General features: G+C 45.3%; 1 protein-coding gene across 2 annotated transcripts in view; it reads left to right on the top strand.

The window, feature by feature from the left end:
- Positions 1-1194: 1194 nt before the first annotated feature.
- LOC126078018 (HLA class I histocompatibility antigen, A alpha chain-like) overlaps positions 1195-20710 on the top strand; it is a 317484-nt gene continuing 297968 nt past the window's right edge. The window contains exons 1-5 of one of the 2 annotated variants that reach the window (XM_049887961.1): positions 1195-1275; positions 1610-1879; positions 2085-2360; positions 3004-3279; positions 3399-3503. In XM_049887961.1, the coding sequence (XP_049743918.1) occupies positions 1212-1275; positions 1610-1879; positions 2085-2360; positions 3004-3279; positions 3399-3503 (991 nt within the window). In that variant the 5' untranslated portion in view covers positions 1195-1211. The remainder of the gene's footprint in view (positions 1276-1609; positions 1880-2084; positions 2361-3003; positions 3280-3398; positions 3504-20710) is intronic. The other variant, XM_049887971.1, reaches the window with a different exon arrangement.

The following is a 20710-nucleotide window of genomic DNA, read 5'->3' as shown; positions in this document are numbered from 1 at the left end:
ATCCCTTGTTGTTGTCTTGGACTGACTCAAGCCAAAGCCCACGTGTTACAGTGTAGAACTGCTCCATAGGGTTTTCTTGGTTGAAATCTTAAGGGAAATAGATCAACAGCCCTTTTCTTCCCCAGTGTCCCTGAGTGGGCTCCGAGTGCCAACCTTTCTGTTATATCCTTTAGAAGTTAATAATTCATGAACAGTCAATGCCTGTGCACTGGTGAAGGCATTTTTGACTGTTGAACACTTGCAGCTTTGAAGAGGTTAAAGTTCCCACACTCTTCTGGTTAAAATATACAGTAACAAATTGTGCTTTCATGAGCTGCTTTGTGTTGAAGATAGGTGTGGGACTCAGACAAACTCAGAGCTATGGAATGAAGATAATTTTAATATACAGTAACCCAGGAGTCATATATACATTGTTTGGGAAAGTCAAACTTCAGAACTTGTGAGCCTGACTGCAGAGCCTTTCAGACACGTTTATACATGAAAGGACAAAATCCCTTCTCTTACAGATTAAATTCCTGATGGTTTGGGGTTATCAGAGTTGAGCTAGCCACTGCTGTTAATAAAAAGGAAACTTGTCTCTGTGGGAATATCTCTCTGGTGTCTTCAGACACAACCTCGTCTAGGTTTAAAGAGGAGACCCTGTTCTTCTACCTTCATTCCTCAGGTGAGCTCACTCTCTGGCATCACATTCTTTGGGGGTGAATTTTATTATCCAGAAGTCAGGGGCTGGGGGGTGGGAGGGGAGAAACAAGAGGTGGAAGGTAGAGTGTCCAGTTCAGCAAAAGACATTCCAAGGATGGGAGAGGGAGAACAGGGCTGGCCCCAGCCTGGTGTTCTGTCCCAGGTGTCCTCTGACAGCCCAGGGTAGGACTCAGGGAGCCAGTGTGACAAAGAGTGGTCCATACCTGAGGTCAGGGGTCCGGACAAACTCCTAGTGCCCGGACATGGCTCTCAGGTACCACGGGCGGTGACTGGAGTGAGAAAGCCAGGCACAGGGGATTCCCATGCCTGGTCTCCCCAGAGTTTCACTTCTCCCTCTCACAACCTATGTCAGTTCTTCCTGCCTGGGCACAGCTGACGCGACAGCAGTTCTCACTCCCACTGAGTGTCTCGCTTCTGCAGTAGCCAATCAGTGTCTCCTCAGTTAGGGATTAAAAGGTCCCCAGGGGCCCACTGGAAATCAGTGTCCCCAGACTCTACTGACATTGGTGATGGCTTCCCAGGTCCTTCTCTTCTTGCTTTCGGGGTCCCTGGCCCTGACCCAGACCCAGGCGGGTGAGTGCGAGGTTGGGAGGGAAACGGCCTCTGTGGAGAGAAGAGGAGAGAGGGGACCGCCCAGCGGGAGCTCAGGACCATCGGGGAAGCCTCGTCACCACCACCCCGTCCCAGGGCCCCTTCCCCCGGCCCGGCCTGGCCACCGCCTCTTCCACCCCTGTGTAGTGGCCCTGCTCCTCCCACCGCCCCTTGTCCGCCCACGCGCTACTCCCTGCCCCGCCCCGCCCCCTGCCCCCCGCCCCTCCCCGCCTTCCCCCCCCCCCGCCCCCATGGATCCCGGACCCCGGCGCCGCACACAGAGAGGGTCGGTGGTCTCAGCCGCTCCCTCCCCCAGGCTCCCACTCCCTGAGCCATTTCTTCACCGCCGTGTCCCGGCCCGGCGGCGGGGAGCCCCGCGTCATCGCAGTCGGCTACCTGGACGACACGCAATTGGGACGCTTTGACAGCGACGCCGCGAATCCCAGAGCGGAGCCGCGGACGTGGTGGATGGAGGAGGTGGAGCAGGAGCACTGGGAAGATCTGACGCGCAGAGCCAAGGGCGTCGCACGGGATTTGCGCCTGGACCTGCGGACCCTGCGCGGCTACTACAACCAGAGCGACTCCAGTGAGTGACGCCGGGCCCGGGTTGCAGCTCACGGGTCCCCTCGCCCCCACAGACCGGTCGCCCTGAATCTCCGGGTCCCAACTTCACACTGAGGCCTTGGGACCCGCCCAGCCCCTCGACCCGGGAAGAGCCGCGAGGATTCGCTGGAGTTTTCAGTTTAGGCCGAAACCGCTAAGTTGGCTGGGCCGACCGCGGGGTCGGCCAGGTTCTCATACCATCCAGGCGCTGTCTGCCTGCGAGGTGAGGTCGGACGGGCGCTTCCTCCGCGGGTACCGTCAGATGGCCTACGATGGCAGCGATTACATTGCCCTGAACGAGGACCTGCGCTCCTGGACGGCGGCGGACGCCGCGGCTCAGATCACCCGGCGCGAGTGGGAGGAGGCCGGTGAGGCGGAGCTCGCCAGAGCCTTCCTGGAAGGGGAGTGTGTGGAGTGGCTGCATAGATACCTGGAGAAAGGGAAGGAGACGCTGCTGCGAGCAGGTAAGAGGGGCCACGGGGTGCCTCCCTGATCTCCTCTCAGGCTGGGACTGTTCCCCCAGCTGGTGTCACACAAGGAGGAGAGAAAAATAGCATCAGTGCCATAATACCCACCTCCAATGGGTCGGGAGAGACCCGATTCCACCCGAGTTTCCAGGTCCTGCACCAGAGAGTGACTTGTCCAGAGGACTGCTAAGGAAGGGTCTCAGGGATAATTAAGGGCTCCAGTCTCTGGGGATGGAGGTAGAGATGATTTTTGGAATAACTGACTGGCAATTCCCATTGAGCCTATCAGTGGCCTTGGGAACTACAGGGGGCTTTCTCTCTCAGGCCTTGTTCTCTGCCCCACATTCAACCACTTTGAAGATCTGCTTCCAGCTTTTCTGAGTCTATCTGGTCAGGACCAGAAGCACCTGTTCTTCCCCTCAAGACACAGAGGCTATTATACCAGGCTCACCCAAATCTACAACTTTCCAAGGAATAGGAGATTATTCTATACCCCTAGGTGCAGACTGGGGTTTGGGTTTTGCTCTCCAACCCCCCACCCCAGTTGTCCTGTTCATTTTCGGGATGGTCACTTGAGCCCTGCTCAAGTGGTCCATGGAGGCAATGGAAAGTTCCTAAGTTTTCTGACCCTTCCACTCAGATCCCCCAAAGGCATATGTGACCCACCACCCCATCTCTGATCACGAGGTAACGCTGAGGTGCTGGGCCCTGGGCTTCTACCCTGTGGAGATCACACTGACCTGGCAGCGAGATGGAGAGGACCAGATCCAGGACACAGAGCTTGTGGAGACCAGGCCTGCGGGGGACGGGACCTTCCAGAAGTGGGCTGCCCTGGTAGTACCCTCTGGAGAGGAGCAGAGATACGTGTGCCGTGTGCAGCACGAGGGGCTATCTGAGCCCCTCACCCTGAGATGGGGTAAGCAGAGGACAAGGGCAAAGCCTCACCTCAGGGTGCTCTTCTGGGCACCTTCAGCAGGGTCAGGGGTGAGACCTAGAAGTCAGGGCACCTTCCCTTCCCTTTCCTTCCCTTCCTAGAAGTGCCTCCTCATCCCACCACTTCCATCCTGGGAATTGTTGCTGGCCTGGTTCTCCTAGGAGCTGTGGTCACTGGCATTGTAATCTGGATAAAGAAGAGCTCAGGTAGGGGAGGGGCTGGGGTCTGAGTTTTCTTATCCCACTGGTGGCTTTCAAGCCCCAGGTAAGAGTTTGTTTCTGTCCTGCCTCACTATAGAAGACACCATCCACATACCCACACCTACCCAATCTGGGGTCCTGGGTGTTAACAGTTACTCTTATGTAAAGCACGTGTAAACACGAAGTAGAAACGTCTCACCTTGACAGTTCTGGTGATGGGAGCTGATTCTCAGCAGTTATAGGTCAGAGGGAAAGGTCTCTGCTGAGGACAGACCTGCAGAAGGGTGGTTTGTCCAGTTCCCACACATCTTTACCCTTGTTTCTGGACCCTGTCCTGGGTGTGCAATCACAGTTCTGGTTCCTCTAGAACTTATGGCCCTACCTCCTCCCTGGTCTCTCATAGGAACTTTTCTTCCCACAGGTGGAAAAAGAAGGAACTATGTTCAGACCCTTAGGACATTGTAGACAGAAGCCCATTAGCCCCTCCCCACCACCACATAATTTTTTCTTTAGTCTCATCTCCTCCTGTGGGCTCTGAACAGATCCTGTTTTTGTTCTTCCCCAGGTGGTAACAGTGCCCAGGGCTCTGAAGTGTCTTTCACAGATTCTAAAGGTGTGGTCTTAGAGGGCCTGATGTTGGGGAGGGGTTGGGGTAGAGGGGAAATGACTGGGTTATGGGGATTTGGGGATTTGGATATTTTGAGCTTGTGATGAGTTGTTCGTCATATCAATACTTAGAGTCACTCACCTGTTTTGTTAATGATTCTTTTCTTCTGTAGCGTGAGACTCCTGCCTTGCGTGGGACTGAGTGATACAAGATTTGTTCACATCTCACTTTGTGACTTCAACAAACCCTGACTTGTCTTCCTGCAACTGGTGTCTGAATATATCTGTGTTCCTATCAGCATAATGTGAGGATGTGGGGAGACTAGCCCACCCCTGCTCAGTAGGACTCCCTCCCCACACTGACTTGTGTCATTTCCCTGATCAGCATTCCTGTTCCAGCAAAGGAAGGGCTAGAACTTCTCCATCCCTATCATAACTTTGTGTTGCTCTGAGTTGCAGCTTCTCACTTCCCTATTGAAATTAGAATCTGGATATGAATTTTTTTCCATTTCTGGCAAGAGGTGCGGATGATGGGTTAATTCAAGGTGAGGAATACTCAAAATTTGAGAGAGGAAATAAATGGAAGATCTGAGAACCTTCCAGAATTTGCTTCTTTGCTATGCTGATTCTGTCACAAGTGGGGACAGGAGGATGCTGTGGAGGAGCTGAGTGTGGACCAGGCCTGTGCCCCACGTGTGCACATACCCGTTTGCATACACCCAGAATGTATTCTAAATTCTAAGCAATCATGAGACTGTTAGTATAAGGAATCTGTTGTCCAATCTGATTGGGTTGTACACACAAAGACACTTACAAATCGTTGGCAATCAAAAGTTGTCATTACTATTTATACAAAGCTAACCAAAAACGGTAGGAACATACTTGAACTGAACCGGTCCCTTCTATCCCCACAAGTACCCAATTTAGCACCGTAGGAGAGGAACACACTTATGTCTAAAGGGGGGGCCCATTTACTGGTCCCAAACTACCCATGTCCATATTTGTGTAACTGGGTGGTCATACTGTGAATCAGGTGACAGGAGCTGTGTATTTCTCTAAGCAAGTGTGTTGCCAACTCAGGTCAGGTGCAGCATAACTGTGTTTGTTCTCTCTCTGTCTCTCTCTGCACTATCTCTCTCTGGCTTTCCTTGGCTGGGCCTGGACCCCTGTGCTATTGGTCCAACTCTCAACCAGCATCTTTGGGGACAACGCTGAGCCAGCACCAGGCTTAAGCTAGCATTATGACAGCTCTTAATTCAAAACTGTTCACAGGTAACACCTGTACAGTAAAGGAGCACTGATGGTTCAACGGTTAAGTAATTGACTGCCAACTGAAAGGTTGGTGGTTTGTACCCACTCCGAGGCTCTGTGGGAAAAAGACCCAACGATCTGCTTCTGTAAAGATTACAGCCTAAAAAAACTTATGGCGGCAGTTCTCCTCTGTCACATGGGGTCACTATGAATCGAAAATCGACCAACATCACCTACCAACGACAGTCTGAACAGTGCATGCCCAAGCCCCTGAGGGCAACTTCTTGGCCCTTAGGGTTACCATTCTCAGCGCAGCCAGGGAGTCTGCCACTGCCAAAGGCAAGCCAGCTCAGCCCCCACCTGCTCAGTAGGCCAATTCTGCTACTGCTGCCCTGACTGCTTCCTCTGCCACTGGGCGCCTACTGGACCTTTACCACCAGCTCTGCCCTGGGCCCCTTCTAGGCCTCTCTGCCACTGGCTCTGCCATTGTTTCAGTCTTCAGTGTTATCAGCTCAGTGCTATAGCCCTTTACCCACATTATAACTCCTTTTGGAAGGTGTCTAGGAGATTCTCAGCTAAAGGACCACAGGCCCAAAGGACACACTCTTCTTTAAACTCTTGTTGATCAGGGGGCCCCCCACAAACTTCTGTGAGACTGCCTACTTTTATAGACAAACTGCTTTTTAATTTTCAAGTGTGGCTTTCCATATGCCTACTGTGATGTGTGTCAACTTGGCTGGGCCATGATTCTCAGTGTTTTGGCAGTCATATAATGTGAGCACTTCCCTGTTGAGAGTTGATATGTGATCACCCCCCATGATGGCATCTGCTATGAGTAGCCAATCAGTTGAGAGGAAATTTCCGTGGCAGTGTGGCCTGCATGGAGTGTGGGTGGACGTTCAGGCAGGGGTTCTGGGGCTCATTCTGGAACCTGAAGCTGGCACCTTTTTGTCTGACCTCTGGTTCTTTGGCCTTGAGCTAGCAGTTTGCCTGTGGCCCTGCCTGCCAATCTTGGGATTTCACAATCTTCACAGGCTGTGAGCAACAATCCTGTTCTCCGGCCTGCAGATCTTGTTTGCCAGCCCCTGTGGCTATGTGAATCAGGAAAAGCCTTTTTCTTGACCCATGGACTTGAGGCATTACAGCTTCTACACCCTCATGAGCCACTTCCTTGATATAAGTCACTCTCAATATATATATAGAGAACTCAGTCTAAGACACTTACCAATCCAGCCAGTCCTATTGGGTGGATGTAAACCACCCAGTCCTGTTGAGTTGATTGCAAGCTTTTTATGCAGATAGCAAAACAGACAATAATTGCAAGCCACATATGCAGTTAGCAAAGAGACCAATCACTGCAAGGCACAAAGAGAACAATAATTTGGCAGACTGTGGCCCAAAATCATTTTGAGAGAATTACAAACACAAGGACAGAAAAAAACCTTTAAAGAAACCCAGTATATTGAAACATAGAAATAAAACAAGTATTTAGATTACAAAGTGGTAAGTGCTATGGGAAGATGACTCAGAGTGGGGGAATGTGGGAAGAGGAAAGATGGCTGTTGTAACTCAGGTGGTTGGCATGAGCTTCCTTGAGAAGGTGGCCTTTGAGGAAAGATTTGAAGAACATGAAGGAAGTAGCCATGATAATTATCTGGCATAATCTTTCCAGGCAGGGGGACATCAAGTGTAGACACACCAAAGCAGAGCTGTGTCTGTGTTCTGGGAGCAGGGAGGAGCCCAGTGTAGCTGCAGCAGAGTCATTGAGATGAGGTTAGAAGCGCTGCCAGATTCTGTAGGGTCTGAGGGTGTAAGGAAGGCTTCTGACTTCTACTGAGTGAGATGGGGAGTTATAAGACAGTTTTGAGCCAAAGAGAGATATGGCATGACCGCTCTTTTGAAATGATCGCTCTGGCTTCTGTGCTGAGAATAGAATCAAGACGCAATGGGTAAGTGAGGCAGTAGGAAATCTGAGAAGTATGTGTTGCATTCCAGCTAGAGAGGTTGGTTGCTTTGCCTGGGTGTGAGCAATGAAAATAGTGGGAAGTGATTGGATTCTGCATATATTTTGAAGTTGGATGTTATAGGATTTCCTAATGGACAAAATTTGCAGTACGAAAGAGAGGAACCAAGGAGGACACCAACTTTTTTGGTCTGTGTAAATAGGAAGATCGAGCTCATGTCAGTAGAGATGGGGAACACTCTGGAAGGGTAACTAGATAACTGGGAGCTCCTAAAAATCAAACACCTATGCTCATCCAAAGACTTCACCAAAAGAGTAAAAACACTATCTACAGAGTGTGAAAAAATTTTTAGCTAAAACATTTCCGATCAGCACCTGATCTCTAAAATCTACATGATACTGCAGAAACTCAACTACATAAAGACAAATAACCCAATTTAAAAACGGACAAAAGATATAAACAGACACTTCACTAAAGAAGACATTCAGGTACCTAACAGATAAATGAGGAAATGCTCACTATCATTAGCCATTAGAGAAATGCAGATCAAAACTACAATGAGATTTCATCTCACTCCATCAATGCTGGCATTAACCCAAAAAACAGAAAATAATAAATGTTGGAGAGGCTGTGGAGAATTTGGAACACTTCTACACTGCTGGTGGGAGTGTAAAATGGTACAACCACTCTGGAAATCCATTTGGCACTTCCTTAAAAAGCTAGAAATAGAACTACCATATGATCCAGCAATCCCACTCCTCAGGATAAATGTGGAGAAATAAAACCTTTACACGAACAGATATATGCACACCCATGTTTACTGCAGCACTGTTTACAATAGCAAAAAGATGGAAGCAACCAAGGTGCCCATCAATGGATGAATGGATAAATAAATTATGGTATATTCACACAAAAGAATACTACACATCAATAAAGAACAGGGATGAGTCTGTGAAACATTTCATAACATGGAGGAACCTGGAAGGCATTATGCTGAGTGAAATTAGTTGCAAAAGGACAAATATTGTAAAGACCACTATTATAGAACTTGAGAAATAGTTTAAACTGAGAAGAAAACATTCTTTGGTGGTTACGAGATGGGGGAGGAAGGGAAGATGGGAGGGGGTATTCACTAATTAGATAGTAGTTAAGAACTACTTTAAGTGAAGGGAAAGACAACACACAAGACGGGGGAGGTCAGCACAAAGGTAATAAGCCAAAAGCAAAGAAGTTTCCTGAATAAACTGAATGCTTTGAAGGCCAGCATAGCACGGGCAGGGTTTGGAGACTATGGTTTCAGGGGACATCTAAGTCAATTGACATAATAAAATCTATTAAGAAAACATTCTGCATCCCACTTTGAAGAGTGGCATCTGGGGTCTTAAACACTAGCAAGCGGCCATCTAAGATGCATCATGAGTCTCAACCCACCTGGATCAAAGGAGAATGAAGAACACCAAGGACACAAGGTAATTATGAGCCCAAGAGACAGAAAGGGCCACACAAACCAAAGACTACATCATCCTGAGACCAGAAGAACTAGATGGTGCCCAGCTACAACGGATGACTGCCCTGACAGGGAACACAACAGAGAACCCCTGAGGGAGCAGGAGAGCAGTGGGATGCAGACCCCAAATTCTCATAAAAAGACCAGACTTAATGATCTAGCTAAGACTAGAAGGACCCCAGGGGTCATGGTCCCCAGACCTTCTGTTGGCCAAGGACAAGAACCACTCCAGAAGCTAACTCTTCAGACATGGATTGAAGTGAACAATGGGTTGGAGAGGGATGCTGGTGAGGAGTGAGCTTCTTGGATCAGGTGGACACTTGACAATATGTTGGCATCTCCTGCCCGGAAGGGAGATAAGACGGTGGAGAGGGTTAGAAGCTGGGGAAATGGACACGAAAGGAGAGAGTGGAGGGAGGGAGGAGGCTGTCTGATTAGGAGGAGAGTAATTGGGAGTATGTAGCAAGGTGTGCATAAGTTTTTGTGTAAGAGACTGACCTGATTTGTAAAGTTTAAGTTAAAGCAAAATAAAAATTATAATAAAAAAAAAAAAAAACGCACACAGATCAGGGAGGCTAAACTGTAGTGTGCAGGGGAATCACCCAGAAATTTCGTTAATATTCAGAAAGTCTGGAGTAGAGCATGTGACTCTGTATTTGTAACAAGGTTGATGTTGATGCTGCCAGTCTTCTAGTAGCAAGCATGTAGACCAGGAATTCTCAACGTAGATGTGTATCAGCCTCAGCGGTTGGGTTTGTTAAGCAAGCAGCTCCTGGGTCCTGTGCCCAGTACAGAGCCCTGGTGGCACAGTGGTTAAAAGCTTGGCTGCTACTAAAATATCTGCAGTTCAAATCCACCAGCCACTCCTTGGAATCCCTATGGGGCAGTTCTACTCTGTTCTATATGGTCGGAATCGACTTGATGGCAACAGATTTGGCTTAATTCATCAGTTGGTTTGATGGAATCATCTGATACCTGCTCTTCTGTGCTTGACTTTCTTTGCTCACTTTTTTGGGGGGGGGCTGGGATTCATCCATGTGTATGTGCATAGTGATAGTTCATTCATTCATTTACATTTCTGTGTAGCATTCTATACTTCAGTTTTTCTCTCTCTTCCTGTAGCATCTGCCAAAAGGCTTACTCAGCTTCTCAGGCTTTCAGCTACCACTCTACTTGACAAGTGCTTTTAAGGAGAGAATATTACTAATATTGGGCCCACACCTCTGGGATTTCTTCTGTCTAAATCTGGCTCCATCAAGTCCTTACTGCCCTGGTAACTCCAGTGCCTTCAAGCGGATGTTCTTTCCTCTTGACCAGCTTTTGTAGTTGTCCTGGAGGGGGGTTGGTCTGAAACAGTCCAATCTGCCATGGCTGGAGTTGAAACCCTGACTAGTTTCTTTTAAGATAGATTTGAAATTTCTGAATCTCTACACACTCATGACTTTTGATTTCTGAGAAGAAGAGAAGAAACATGTATAAATGAACTCCTAGATTTCAGCCCAGAAATCCAGTAGGAAACAAAAAAGCTACTGACAGACCTTGAACTTCCCCAGAATACAGCCCTTCCTTCACTTCTCACAGGTGAACAAGGCCTAGTCCATACAATTGCATTTTAACTAATGGCTTAGAGCAGCCTGCTGTGAGGTGAGGGCTTCTCTGACCTGTGTTCACAACCTAAAGACAAACACAGATGGTAGGAACATCAACAGCTTTAAGGAAGGATGCTGTGTTGTTGGAAGGGTGTGGGGTGTCTTGATTTTTTAATTGCTGCTAATCTGGCAATTTTAAATTGGGGGTGGGGAGAAGTTACTTAGCCCTGGTGTGTAATTGTGTGTATTTGCACCAGCAGAGGTTTCATCTACAATGTCTCACTAATTACACTGTGTCCCTGAGCCCCACCCACAACCAGCAGGCCCCTCGGTGCCACCCTGCCCTGGTCCAGCCTCACCCACATAGTAGACAGACAGTGCCATGTACACCTGCTGTCTGTGGTGCATACTGTGCCCCAGGAGTATATGGATGGTCAGCCAGGTGGCGGGGTGGTCAATAGGGAAGTCCTTTCATAGGAGCCAGAGCCTGAGCATATATGGATGGTCCACCAGGTGGCGGGGTGGTCAATAGGGAAGTTCTTTCATAGGAGCCAGAGCCCGAGCACCAGAACCTGCAGCTGTTGCCCAGGTGGAAGCCTTGGCTCAGCCACAACATGTGATGCCCTGTGGAGCCTCCCCTGCCTATGACCTCCAAGCCCCTAGGTCAACCACCAAAACTGAGATTTGAGGTCGAAGTATAGAGTTCCTATGTTCTGGGGCTGGGTAGCAGAGAGCCGGGTCTGAGGGCATCCAGATCCCGGTGCTGGGATCTGAAGGAGAAAGAGGAAGGATCCCAGAATCTGCGGGTGGGAGCTGGCAAGGGGACAGGGGCAGCCCTGGGATCCTGGGAAATGGGGAGTGGATCACCTGGAACACGTCTTACTGCTGAGATCCTTGTGTCCAGGATGGTGTACAGCCCCCATGTCTTCTTCATGTTCCTCCAGGGCCACTTGGTCTAGTATGGCAGCCCTCCTTGTTGTGGGCAATAAAGGCACAACTGAGGCCATGACTGCAGGCTGCTTGGGGCTGAGCTCAGACATATCTGTGAGGGGAATTTGGGACCAGGGCTAGTCCACCCAGGGTGGCACAGGCACCTGTCCCTCACTCACATGGCCCAGTGCCTGGGTACCCTCTTCAAACCCTTCGCCACAGGTGTCTCCTGTGCCAGTACTCCATGTGCTGCTCTACTCCCTTGCTTCCTCTCCCCTCCTTTTGGCATTGATAATTTCTGAAGAGGTGGGGCCAAGATGGCAGAATAGCCAGACATTTCCTGGAGCTCTCTTACAACATAAACCTGAAAAAACAAGTGAAACCATTATATTTATGACAAGCTAGAAGCCCTGAACATCAAAGGCAGAATTAGAAAGTGAAGTGAGTGGCGGGGGTGGGAGAGTCGGTTCAGAAGTGGAGAGGAGATGCCGGACCTGAATCACTGGGAACCCTCAGGCACCGTTCCCGGGAGCAGCTGCTGTGGGCTGATAAGAGTGTCCGGCCACGGTTTCCTCAGGGAGAAGCAGTCAGTCGACTCACACTTCTGGAACCGGAGAGGAAGGGCGCTTTTGGCAACAGCTAGTACTTGCGTATATTTTACCGCAACCCCTCCCCCAAGCCAGCTTCTGTGGCTGTTGATCTCTTTGGGCCTGTGATAGGCCCTGTTGAGCACCTGGAGCCATCCTCCCGGCCTTGGAGAAGGAATAATTCTGCACCTGGGAGAAAAGATAATTTGACAGCTCCACTAACCTGGGGAGCTCAGGACAGAAGCAGCTCCTGTCCAGGCATAAATGGTCCGTGGACTTTGAATACCTTTCCCCCTGCATGGACCTGTGTGGGCCTATGTCAGGAGAATAGGCTCTTGTTGGCAGACTACAACTGTTTGATCTGTGCAGTGGAGAGGTGGCTGTTTGATGTTTGACACCACTTTGGCTATTATACAGGGTCCTCACCTACCCACATCAGGGGCCTAAGGACTGGTGGCTCCACTCAGGTCACCCAGTCACCCGCAACAGGGGTCCAAGTGAAACAGGCTTCTCACCCATATTGAAAACCCCAATCCACACCCCTTCCCCCCCTTTGTCTTGCTAACCACAAGCTTGTTTTGAGCAGGAAGTCACAGTAGGTAGTGGCCCTGTCCACTGACTAGCCCTAATTACACCTTGTTTTTTTTACAGATTGAAATCCCATTCTTCAGCTGACCCCCCGACCCCCAAATATAGGCATGGGAGGGCTAAAGGCAGAAAGTACCCGCTACCAAACCCAACCCGCTGATGCCATTGGAGACAAAAACTTCCCTAGCCCCCTTAGTCGTTGAGCACGTGGCCTTATGGTCACTAGACCCCAGGTGCTCCTTGTATGCGCACACGATAAACTTGCCACTTTCTGTTCCCGTTGCAGTCAGTGTCCATCTTATTTTGATAGGATAATAAGACAGGACAAGAACCCGAGTGGCATTCAGTTACAAATTCTGGCAACTTCCACCTGGGACTGCTGACTGCGAAACCCAGGCAGTGGGTATCTGGACCCCCTATACTCCTTAAGGCATTCCCTGATCTCATTTGATTGGTAAGTAGTCTTGGGCAGCTACCACGATTCCGGCTTGGGACGAAGTCCGCCGGGTCCCCACCTCAGCTCGGGAACAGAAACTGGATGGGAGAGGCCTCTAACTTCAGGTAAGCGTGCTCAACCAGGTTGTTCCACTGATCTCAGGAAATTAGACAAGAACAAGGTGGCCAAGCACAGTCCTAAGACCAGACCCCATAACAACGAGGGAAATAGGGGTCGTGGCCCACTGGACCCTCTCTTGCCTAATTTAGGGGCCCTCACCCCATTGGTGATTTGAGGGGTTCAAGTCCCTCTGTGGTGTTTTGGAACACTCTTCTCCTCTTTCTCATCTTAGTATCCACTCTGCTCTTTTTGCTCTCCTCTTTCTTTCTTTTATTTCCTCTCTCTTTCTTTCCCAGGTAGAAAAGGGTGGTTTTTTGTTTTCACCCCTGAGAAGACTGTAATCCCAGAACAATCCACCCTATCTGTGGGTTGTAGATATAAGTCTCGGTTTGAGAATAGCCTGAGAAAATAAGCTTCAGAGTCCCTCTGTGGCCTCAAAGTTTTTTTTTTTTTTTTTTTTTTTTCTTAAAAAAAAGAGAGAGAGAGATACATGGCGAGAACAGATTTTCAGTCTAGACTGGGATTTGAATCACAACACAGAGAACACGCCGGGCAGAGTGTTAAGATTTTAAAAAGAGGTTATCTCCCAGAGCTGAGAAAACTCTTGGCTGCAGTGCCTGAGACAAATAAATTCCTGTTAGGCTAAAAGAAAAGCTCCAAAAACTGAAAGAAGTATAGGGTTAAAAATCCGTTGGCTAATAGAACTGACCTGCCAAGTTTATGCTGAGATAAAGAGAAAGAAATTGTTATCTTTTGCCTTTCAAAATGCCTAGGTGCACTTAAACATATGTAAGTGAATTGAGATTACTCTCTCCAGGCCCCAGTCTCCCTAGCTAAGAATTGATGGATTCATTTACAAAATTGCTAAAGAGCTTTGGTATTTACTGGGTAGATAGCCTTTCAAAATACCTCTGTCAATTTAAACATATGTAAATGAATCAGAATGACCTAATCTTTTCTTCTACTTGGATTTAAAAGGTAGGTAGAAACCAAAAAGCCAAACCCAGTGCTGTTCAGTAGATTCCAACTCATAGCCACCCTATGGGACAGAGTGGAACTGTCCCATGCAGTTTCCAAGGAGCACCTGGTGGGTTTGAACTACTGACCATTTGGTGAGTAGCCGTAGCACTTGACCGCTATGCCACCAGGGTTTCCGAGGTAGGTAGGGCAGGACAAAATCAGGCCTCCTCAGCCCCCAGCCCTCAGGCACCAAGGTCAAATAAAAATCATAATGACACACCTAAAATGGCCTAGAAAAATGTTTCCAACCCTGGTCAGAGACTTAAAGCTTATATCCATATCAATGAATTGGTCAGTTAAACAGACTTTGTGATTTCCAAAGCCAGTTGATGAAATCTTTAAGGACTAAATTTAGATTGGGAGAAAAAATAGGAAAAATAGTAAAAGTTACATGAAAACTTGGAATATTTAAAGCGATTTTATTTCAATTTGTTATGTTTTATGGTATACAAGCTTAAAATAATTTCTAAGACCTTTAGGTAACTTATTGATGTTGAATTGAGTTAATAGATATTTGTCGTAATTTAAGTTTATATACTTTTGCTTTTTATACCACAAGAGAAAGGATATATGCGTGTGTATATTTGGGTCAGCTCATAAGTGAGTTCATTTTTGCCATTGAAAGGAATGTACTATAAGAGGTATACAATAAAGACAACTTTTAAGAAGTTTATTAAAAAGAAATTTATTTGATACGGTCAAAAGTTTTATCAGTCTGAGTGAAGTTTAATGGTTTAATTTATGAGATTTTTAAGAGCTTTTATAAAAAAAATTTTTTTTATACCATATAAAAAAAGAATAAGGTTTCTCACTGTTAAAATAACAAAATTTTCTTTGATTTCTGAGTTAAAGAGTTAGTTTATTAATGTAATCTGCCTCTAAAACAAAGGTTCGGTCTCATTGGAATAAGATTCCTGAGTCAGAAACCAAGCCACATGGCTTTAAGAAGAAAAAAAAAAAGAGCTAAGGTTTTTATTTTGAGATCCTTGGTTAAATAGCTTAAGTGTTGTTTCATGGTAACTTATACTCTTGATAAGTTTGAGACTTCATGGAAAGCCATAAAATTTTTATAAAAGTGCTAAAAAGGTTTATTTAACACATTATAAAATATATGAAGCCTGTTATTAAAATCAAGAGAAGTGCTGATTCTTTCTCTTTGGGTTAAAATTTATATGTTAGTATTTCCTCTTATGTTTTTGCCTAATATTAGACAACAAATGCATAATATTATGTCATAATGTTATTATTATTTCTTAATTGCTAACTTAGTTCAAACTTTATTTTTTTAATCTAACATCATCAAAGCCAATGGTTTTACTAGAGAATTCAAATCTCTTACTTATGAAGTTATTTTTTTTAATTACTATTCAGATATTTAGAGACTTGATAATCTTGGTATGTTCTTAGTATATACTGACTATATGGTTTTATGTCTCAAGATTATTATGTGTTATGTCTGAAGTTCTTTAAAAATATAGTTAGTGGGTGTATTTAAAAATATTTTTCTTTTTGGATCAATCTTAAATGGGGCTCGATGAGCATCTTGGATAGATATCCTTTCGTCTTTCATGATGTCAGGGAAGTTTTCTGCCAACAGATCTTCAACTATTCTCTCTGTGTTTTCTGATATCCCTCCCTGTTCTGGGACTCCAATCACACGCAAGTTATTCTTCTTGATAGAATCCCACATGATTCTTAGGGTTTCTTCATTTTTTTTAATTCTTTTATCTGATTTTTTTTTCAGCTATATTGGTATCAATTCCCTGATCCTCCAGATTTCCCACTCTGCGTTCCAAATGCTCAAGTCTGCTCCTGTGACTTCCTATTGCGTTGTCTAATTCTATAATTTTATTGTTAATCTTTTGGATTTCTGAATGCTATCTATGGATTCTTGCAGCTTATTAATTTTTCCACTATGTTCTTGAATAATCTTTTTGAGTTCTTCAACTGCTGTATCAGTGTGTTCCTTGGCTTTTTCTGTAGATTGCCTTATTTCATTTCTGAGCTCATCCCTGATGTCTTGAAGCATTCTGTAAAGTAGTTTTTTATATTCTGCATCTGGCAATTCCAGGATTGTATCTTCATTTGGGAAAGATGTTGATTCTTTAATTTGGGGAGTTGTAGAAGCAATCATGGTCTGCTTCTTTATGTGGTTTGATATCGACTGCTGTCTCCGAGCCATCTCTAAGATATTGTAGTGATTTATTCTATATTTGCTCACTGAGTCTTATCTTGTTCTGTTTTCTTTCAATATACGTAGATGGGCTACTAGATTGCGCTGTCTTGATTGTTGTAGCCCTTGAGTCACTTATGTCCTATTACCAGCTGGTTTGGGCTGTTACCAGATATATAAGCCTAAGAGTCCATTCACTATTCTTGAGTAGAATCTGATTTTGTGTCACCAAGTGTGTGATGCAGACTGTCACCTATCCACCTAGAGAAGTAGTGGTGATAGTTGTGTGCACCAGATTCTAGTTGCAGCAAGTGTTCACACTCCGGGGGGGGGGCAGGATGCTGACAGGCTTTCCCCAAGTGCCAGTGAGGTAGGTGTGTCCCTATTCCTAAAGCACCTTGGTGGGTGGGCTCTGCAGCTGTACCTTAGGCCCCCGATGCAAGTACCTCTACAGATTGGTAGGTGTCACCCTTCTTAGACCCCTAGGGCAGGAGGATAGGTGGTCTGGGGGGAGCTTCAGCCCTCAGTTCCCTGTTGTGGCTCAGTGAGGGCTCTGTTGAATACGCAGAGATATCAGACCTGGGAAACTTGTCTTTCCAGCAATCCGCTAAAACAATTACAGGCAGATCCCTATCAGAAATGTCTTTGCATTATAATAGCCACCTCGTTCCCTGTAGGGATCAAAGCCCAAGACTGTGGATCTCATATGCTTGGCTGGAGCAGGTTCTGTGTTTTTAGTCCAATTAGGGAAGGATTTTTGGTCCTAGGGTTTTTTGAAGCTGCTTTTCTCATTTTCTCTCAGGCCAGGAGAATGGGTTAGGAAAAGACCAAAAAAAAAAAAGAAAAGAAAGAAAAACCACAGGGCAGTTTACTCTCTGGCTTAGGAAATTCCAATGCTAATGAAGCCGCCTGGGAAGGGGAGGGGAGGGTTCAGATAAATAGGAGAGAGTAGCACCCCAGAATATACACAAAGTTACTTATCTTTCTTGGGATGACTGTTTAATCTGAGATTCCTGAGTGGTGCATCAACTGTGTGCGCTGGCTGGGTAGAGATTTCCCCCGAGGGTCAGGCCGCGTCCTGTGCTTGCACTGTCTCAGAAGCCGTGGTTAGTTCCTCCACTCCCAGTCCAAAGCCCAGAGCCAAGATTCCCCAGCTGGGACACCGCACTTCTGGCTCCAAAACCAGTCGCTGCCTCCCAGGGACTTCTCCTCCTGTCAGCCGCGTCGCTGGCTGTCTGCATGCACTGGCTGGGCTTCCCTCAAGGTCACTCGCCGTCTCAGGATGCCCTGCTCAGCTCTCCTGTGCCCAGTCCAAAACCCAGTGCCAAGTTTCCACGGCTGGGACGCCACACTCCCAGCTCCAAAACCAGTCGCTGCCTCCTAGTGGCTTCTCCTCCTGTCAGCCCTGTCCCTGCGCTGTCTGCGTGCACTGGCTGGGCTTCCCCCGAGTTCAGTTCTGGGGCCTAGGGCTGCGCCCCGTGTTTGCACCATCTCAGGATGCCGTGCTCAACATCCCTGCCCAGTCCAAAGCTCAGCACCAAAGTTTCCTGACTGGGACGTTGGCTCCAGGCTCTGAAAACAGTGCCTGCTTCCCTTTGGTTGTTCGTTCTCAATCTCTGTCACTCAGGTCAAATCTTTAGATCTGTGTTTGATGGTCAGGGTTCGTAGATTGTCAGGTGTGTGATTGATTCACTTGTTTTTCCGAGTCTTTGTTGCAAGAGGGATCCAAGGTAGCTTCTACCTAGTCAGCCATCTTGGCCCTGCCCCATATTTAAAAATATTTTTATCTAAATTTTTTTTAAATGATTTCACTTAGCCTTTACATTATGCTTATAATTATTTCTATAAGGTCTTTGACTGTTAAGAGTTATGTTTATATATTAATCATGACCATAATAAGTTTTGTCATCTACAAATTTTTACTTTGCTAATTTTCTGAGAACATTTGACCAGAATAGCTCAACAAAAAATATGGACTGTATTGAACTTGCAAAAACACTGTGACTACACTCGATCAAGGTTTCCAGGATACAGAAGTTGATGGTTTTGCAGACTGCAGTTGATCCAGAATCACTTGCAACAGAAGTTAACTATATAAGACTAAGTAAACAAAATGATACTGTGTGTTTTATGTAAAAATATTTCTGATATTTTAAAGTCTTTCTTTCTGGAAATAATGCTTTAAGGTCCTACATTCTGGATATAAGAAACCATTTTCCTCTTTTCTCCTAAATTCTCTAACTAATGGGTTTAATTATTTTAACTCTTGAATTAAAAGTTCCTTTTGGTAAACTTAGCAAAGTTGTAGATATCATAACCAGAAAAGTGTCTAAAATTTGGGCTATGATTTTACAAATTAGAATAACATTAGATTTTCTATTAGTTCTCTCAAAGAAAAGTTTGTTACTTCATAGATAAATGTTGCTGTGTTTATATTAATACACAGTCTTAGGTTTGAGAGAATGTATTTGTTACCGAGACATGTGAAAAGCAGCTACTGATGCTACTTATGTGTAAACAAACACCTCATGAGATTTGTTTCCTTGGTTCAAAGATCTTAGAGTCATGGTTTCATTGCTTATTTCAGACAATCATCCTAGTGTTAGTGTTTGTATTCTGCCTCCTGATTTACTGTATGGTGCCTGAGATCTTAAAAACCAGATAGTGCCCAATTACCATTTATTGAACATTTTTAATCAAAGATTCTATTACAAGATCCTGATCCAAAGAGGGAACCATGAAAGACTATATATAACTTTCCAAAAATCCAGATTTCTGACTTTCATAGAAGTTGAGACAACCTACATAGGCCATCACCTTTGGGTGTCCTTTTAAACCTCGAGCTTTGAGAAAAATACTGATTCCTAAAGCCACTTGTATTCAAACGATTGTCCAGATAAACTAATAAGACCATTTTGCTCCAGACATTAAGCTTTTTGTTGTTGTTGTTATTGAAGAATTCAGCCTGTTTTGAGAAACTGACTCCAAAGATCAGTAAATAGAGTTCTATTTAAGGTTTAATCAGTTTTCAAGACAATGTTGTATGAAATACCTGTCTAATGCTTGTATCAAACTCTTAACTTCTTACTATATAGAAAATTATGTAACTTAAAGAAGTCAGGTTCTCAGAGACCAATCTCATGACTCAGACTCCATTTTGTCTTAAATTCCACTTCTGCTTTTGAGAAACTGAGCCATGACTTAATAGGTAAACCAATGAGAGACAGCTTGCCCTCAGGGAAAAGACTTAATATGTTTTAGACAGATTAACTAGAGACCTCTAACAGGAAAATCCATCCTGTATTATCTTGCTAATCATGTATTCTTTAATACAAACTAGTTTGTCATATATAAATTTTTCTATGCCTTCTGTTTTCTCTAGACAAACTTCGTGTGCTTTATAAATAATAGGTTTTTGTGTGGTAGATCCCACGAAACAAATTTAGATGATCCCTTTCCAACTAATAGAGAATTTGCATAGAAAATCTCTTGTTTAGATTCCTAGCTATTCCGGGCAATGAATACACTTTGAGAACTTTAAGATTATCATTAGATATTCATAGTAAATACTAGAAAGGTCATGTTAATTTTTTATCCTTTGTAAAATGAGAATCAGAAGAAAGCCCATTGGTCCAACACTCAAGGTATGGTTGGTAAATTTAATTCCTACTCATGGTATATTGGAATTGGAGAAATCTTCTTAAGAAATTTATCAATCGCTATGGGACAAATAATAGACATGTTGCTAGTGAGATAGAAACACAACAGTGTTCTCTACTTATTTAAGCCAAGGTGACATGAGATGACAAAATAGCCTTAGATTTTTATTTATTGGTCCAAGAAAGTTTAATATGTACTGTAACAAATACCTCTTGTTACATTTAGATAAATAACCCAGGAGAAATAGAACAGGATATACATAACATTGGATAACAAGCTACTTGGTTACACACTGTAACACCCTTACAAACACCAGATTTATTTGTACTACTACAAGCAATGCTCTTAGTCTATATCCTGATAGTATTAGGCATAATAAAAATTTATCCTGTTGTCTTACACACCTAAAAGGCAAAAGAAGGCCTCAGGCTAAAATGTTGGTGTACATTGGGTCTGCTCACTTCAACAATAAAATTGATGAGAACTTTGTTCTTACTTAAGATCCTGGTGAAGAACCAGATGGTACCTGGTGGAAAACCAGCACTGTGAGTTTAAGGAACCTGCCATGGTCACCATCTAGGAACTTGACTAAGTCCAAGTATTGATCATCAATGTGGTATCTCCAATCTCTGATCAAAAAGAAGAAATGATTTAAGAAATAATATTAGTCATTATTACCTGTCCTTGAGCATAGAGAATGTGACCCAGCTAGAGCTGGACTCACAAGGACACATCAACTGGGCCATGAGGTATAAAGACAATAAACAGAATAATCTTAGAAA

Source organism: Elephas maximus, chromosome 1, assembly GCF_024166365.1.
Source record: "Elephas maximus indicus isolate mEleMax1 chromosome 1, mEleMax1 primary haplotype, whole genome shotgun sequence".
Taxonomy (NCBI): Eukaryota; Metazoa; Chordata; class Mammalia; order Proboscidea; family Elephantidae; genus Elephas; species Elephas maximus.
This window is presented reverse-complemented; position numbering and strand designations above follow the sequence as displayed.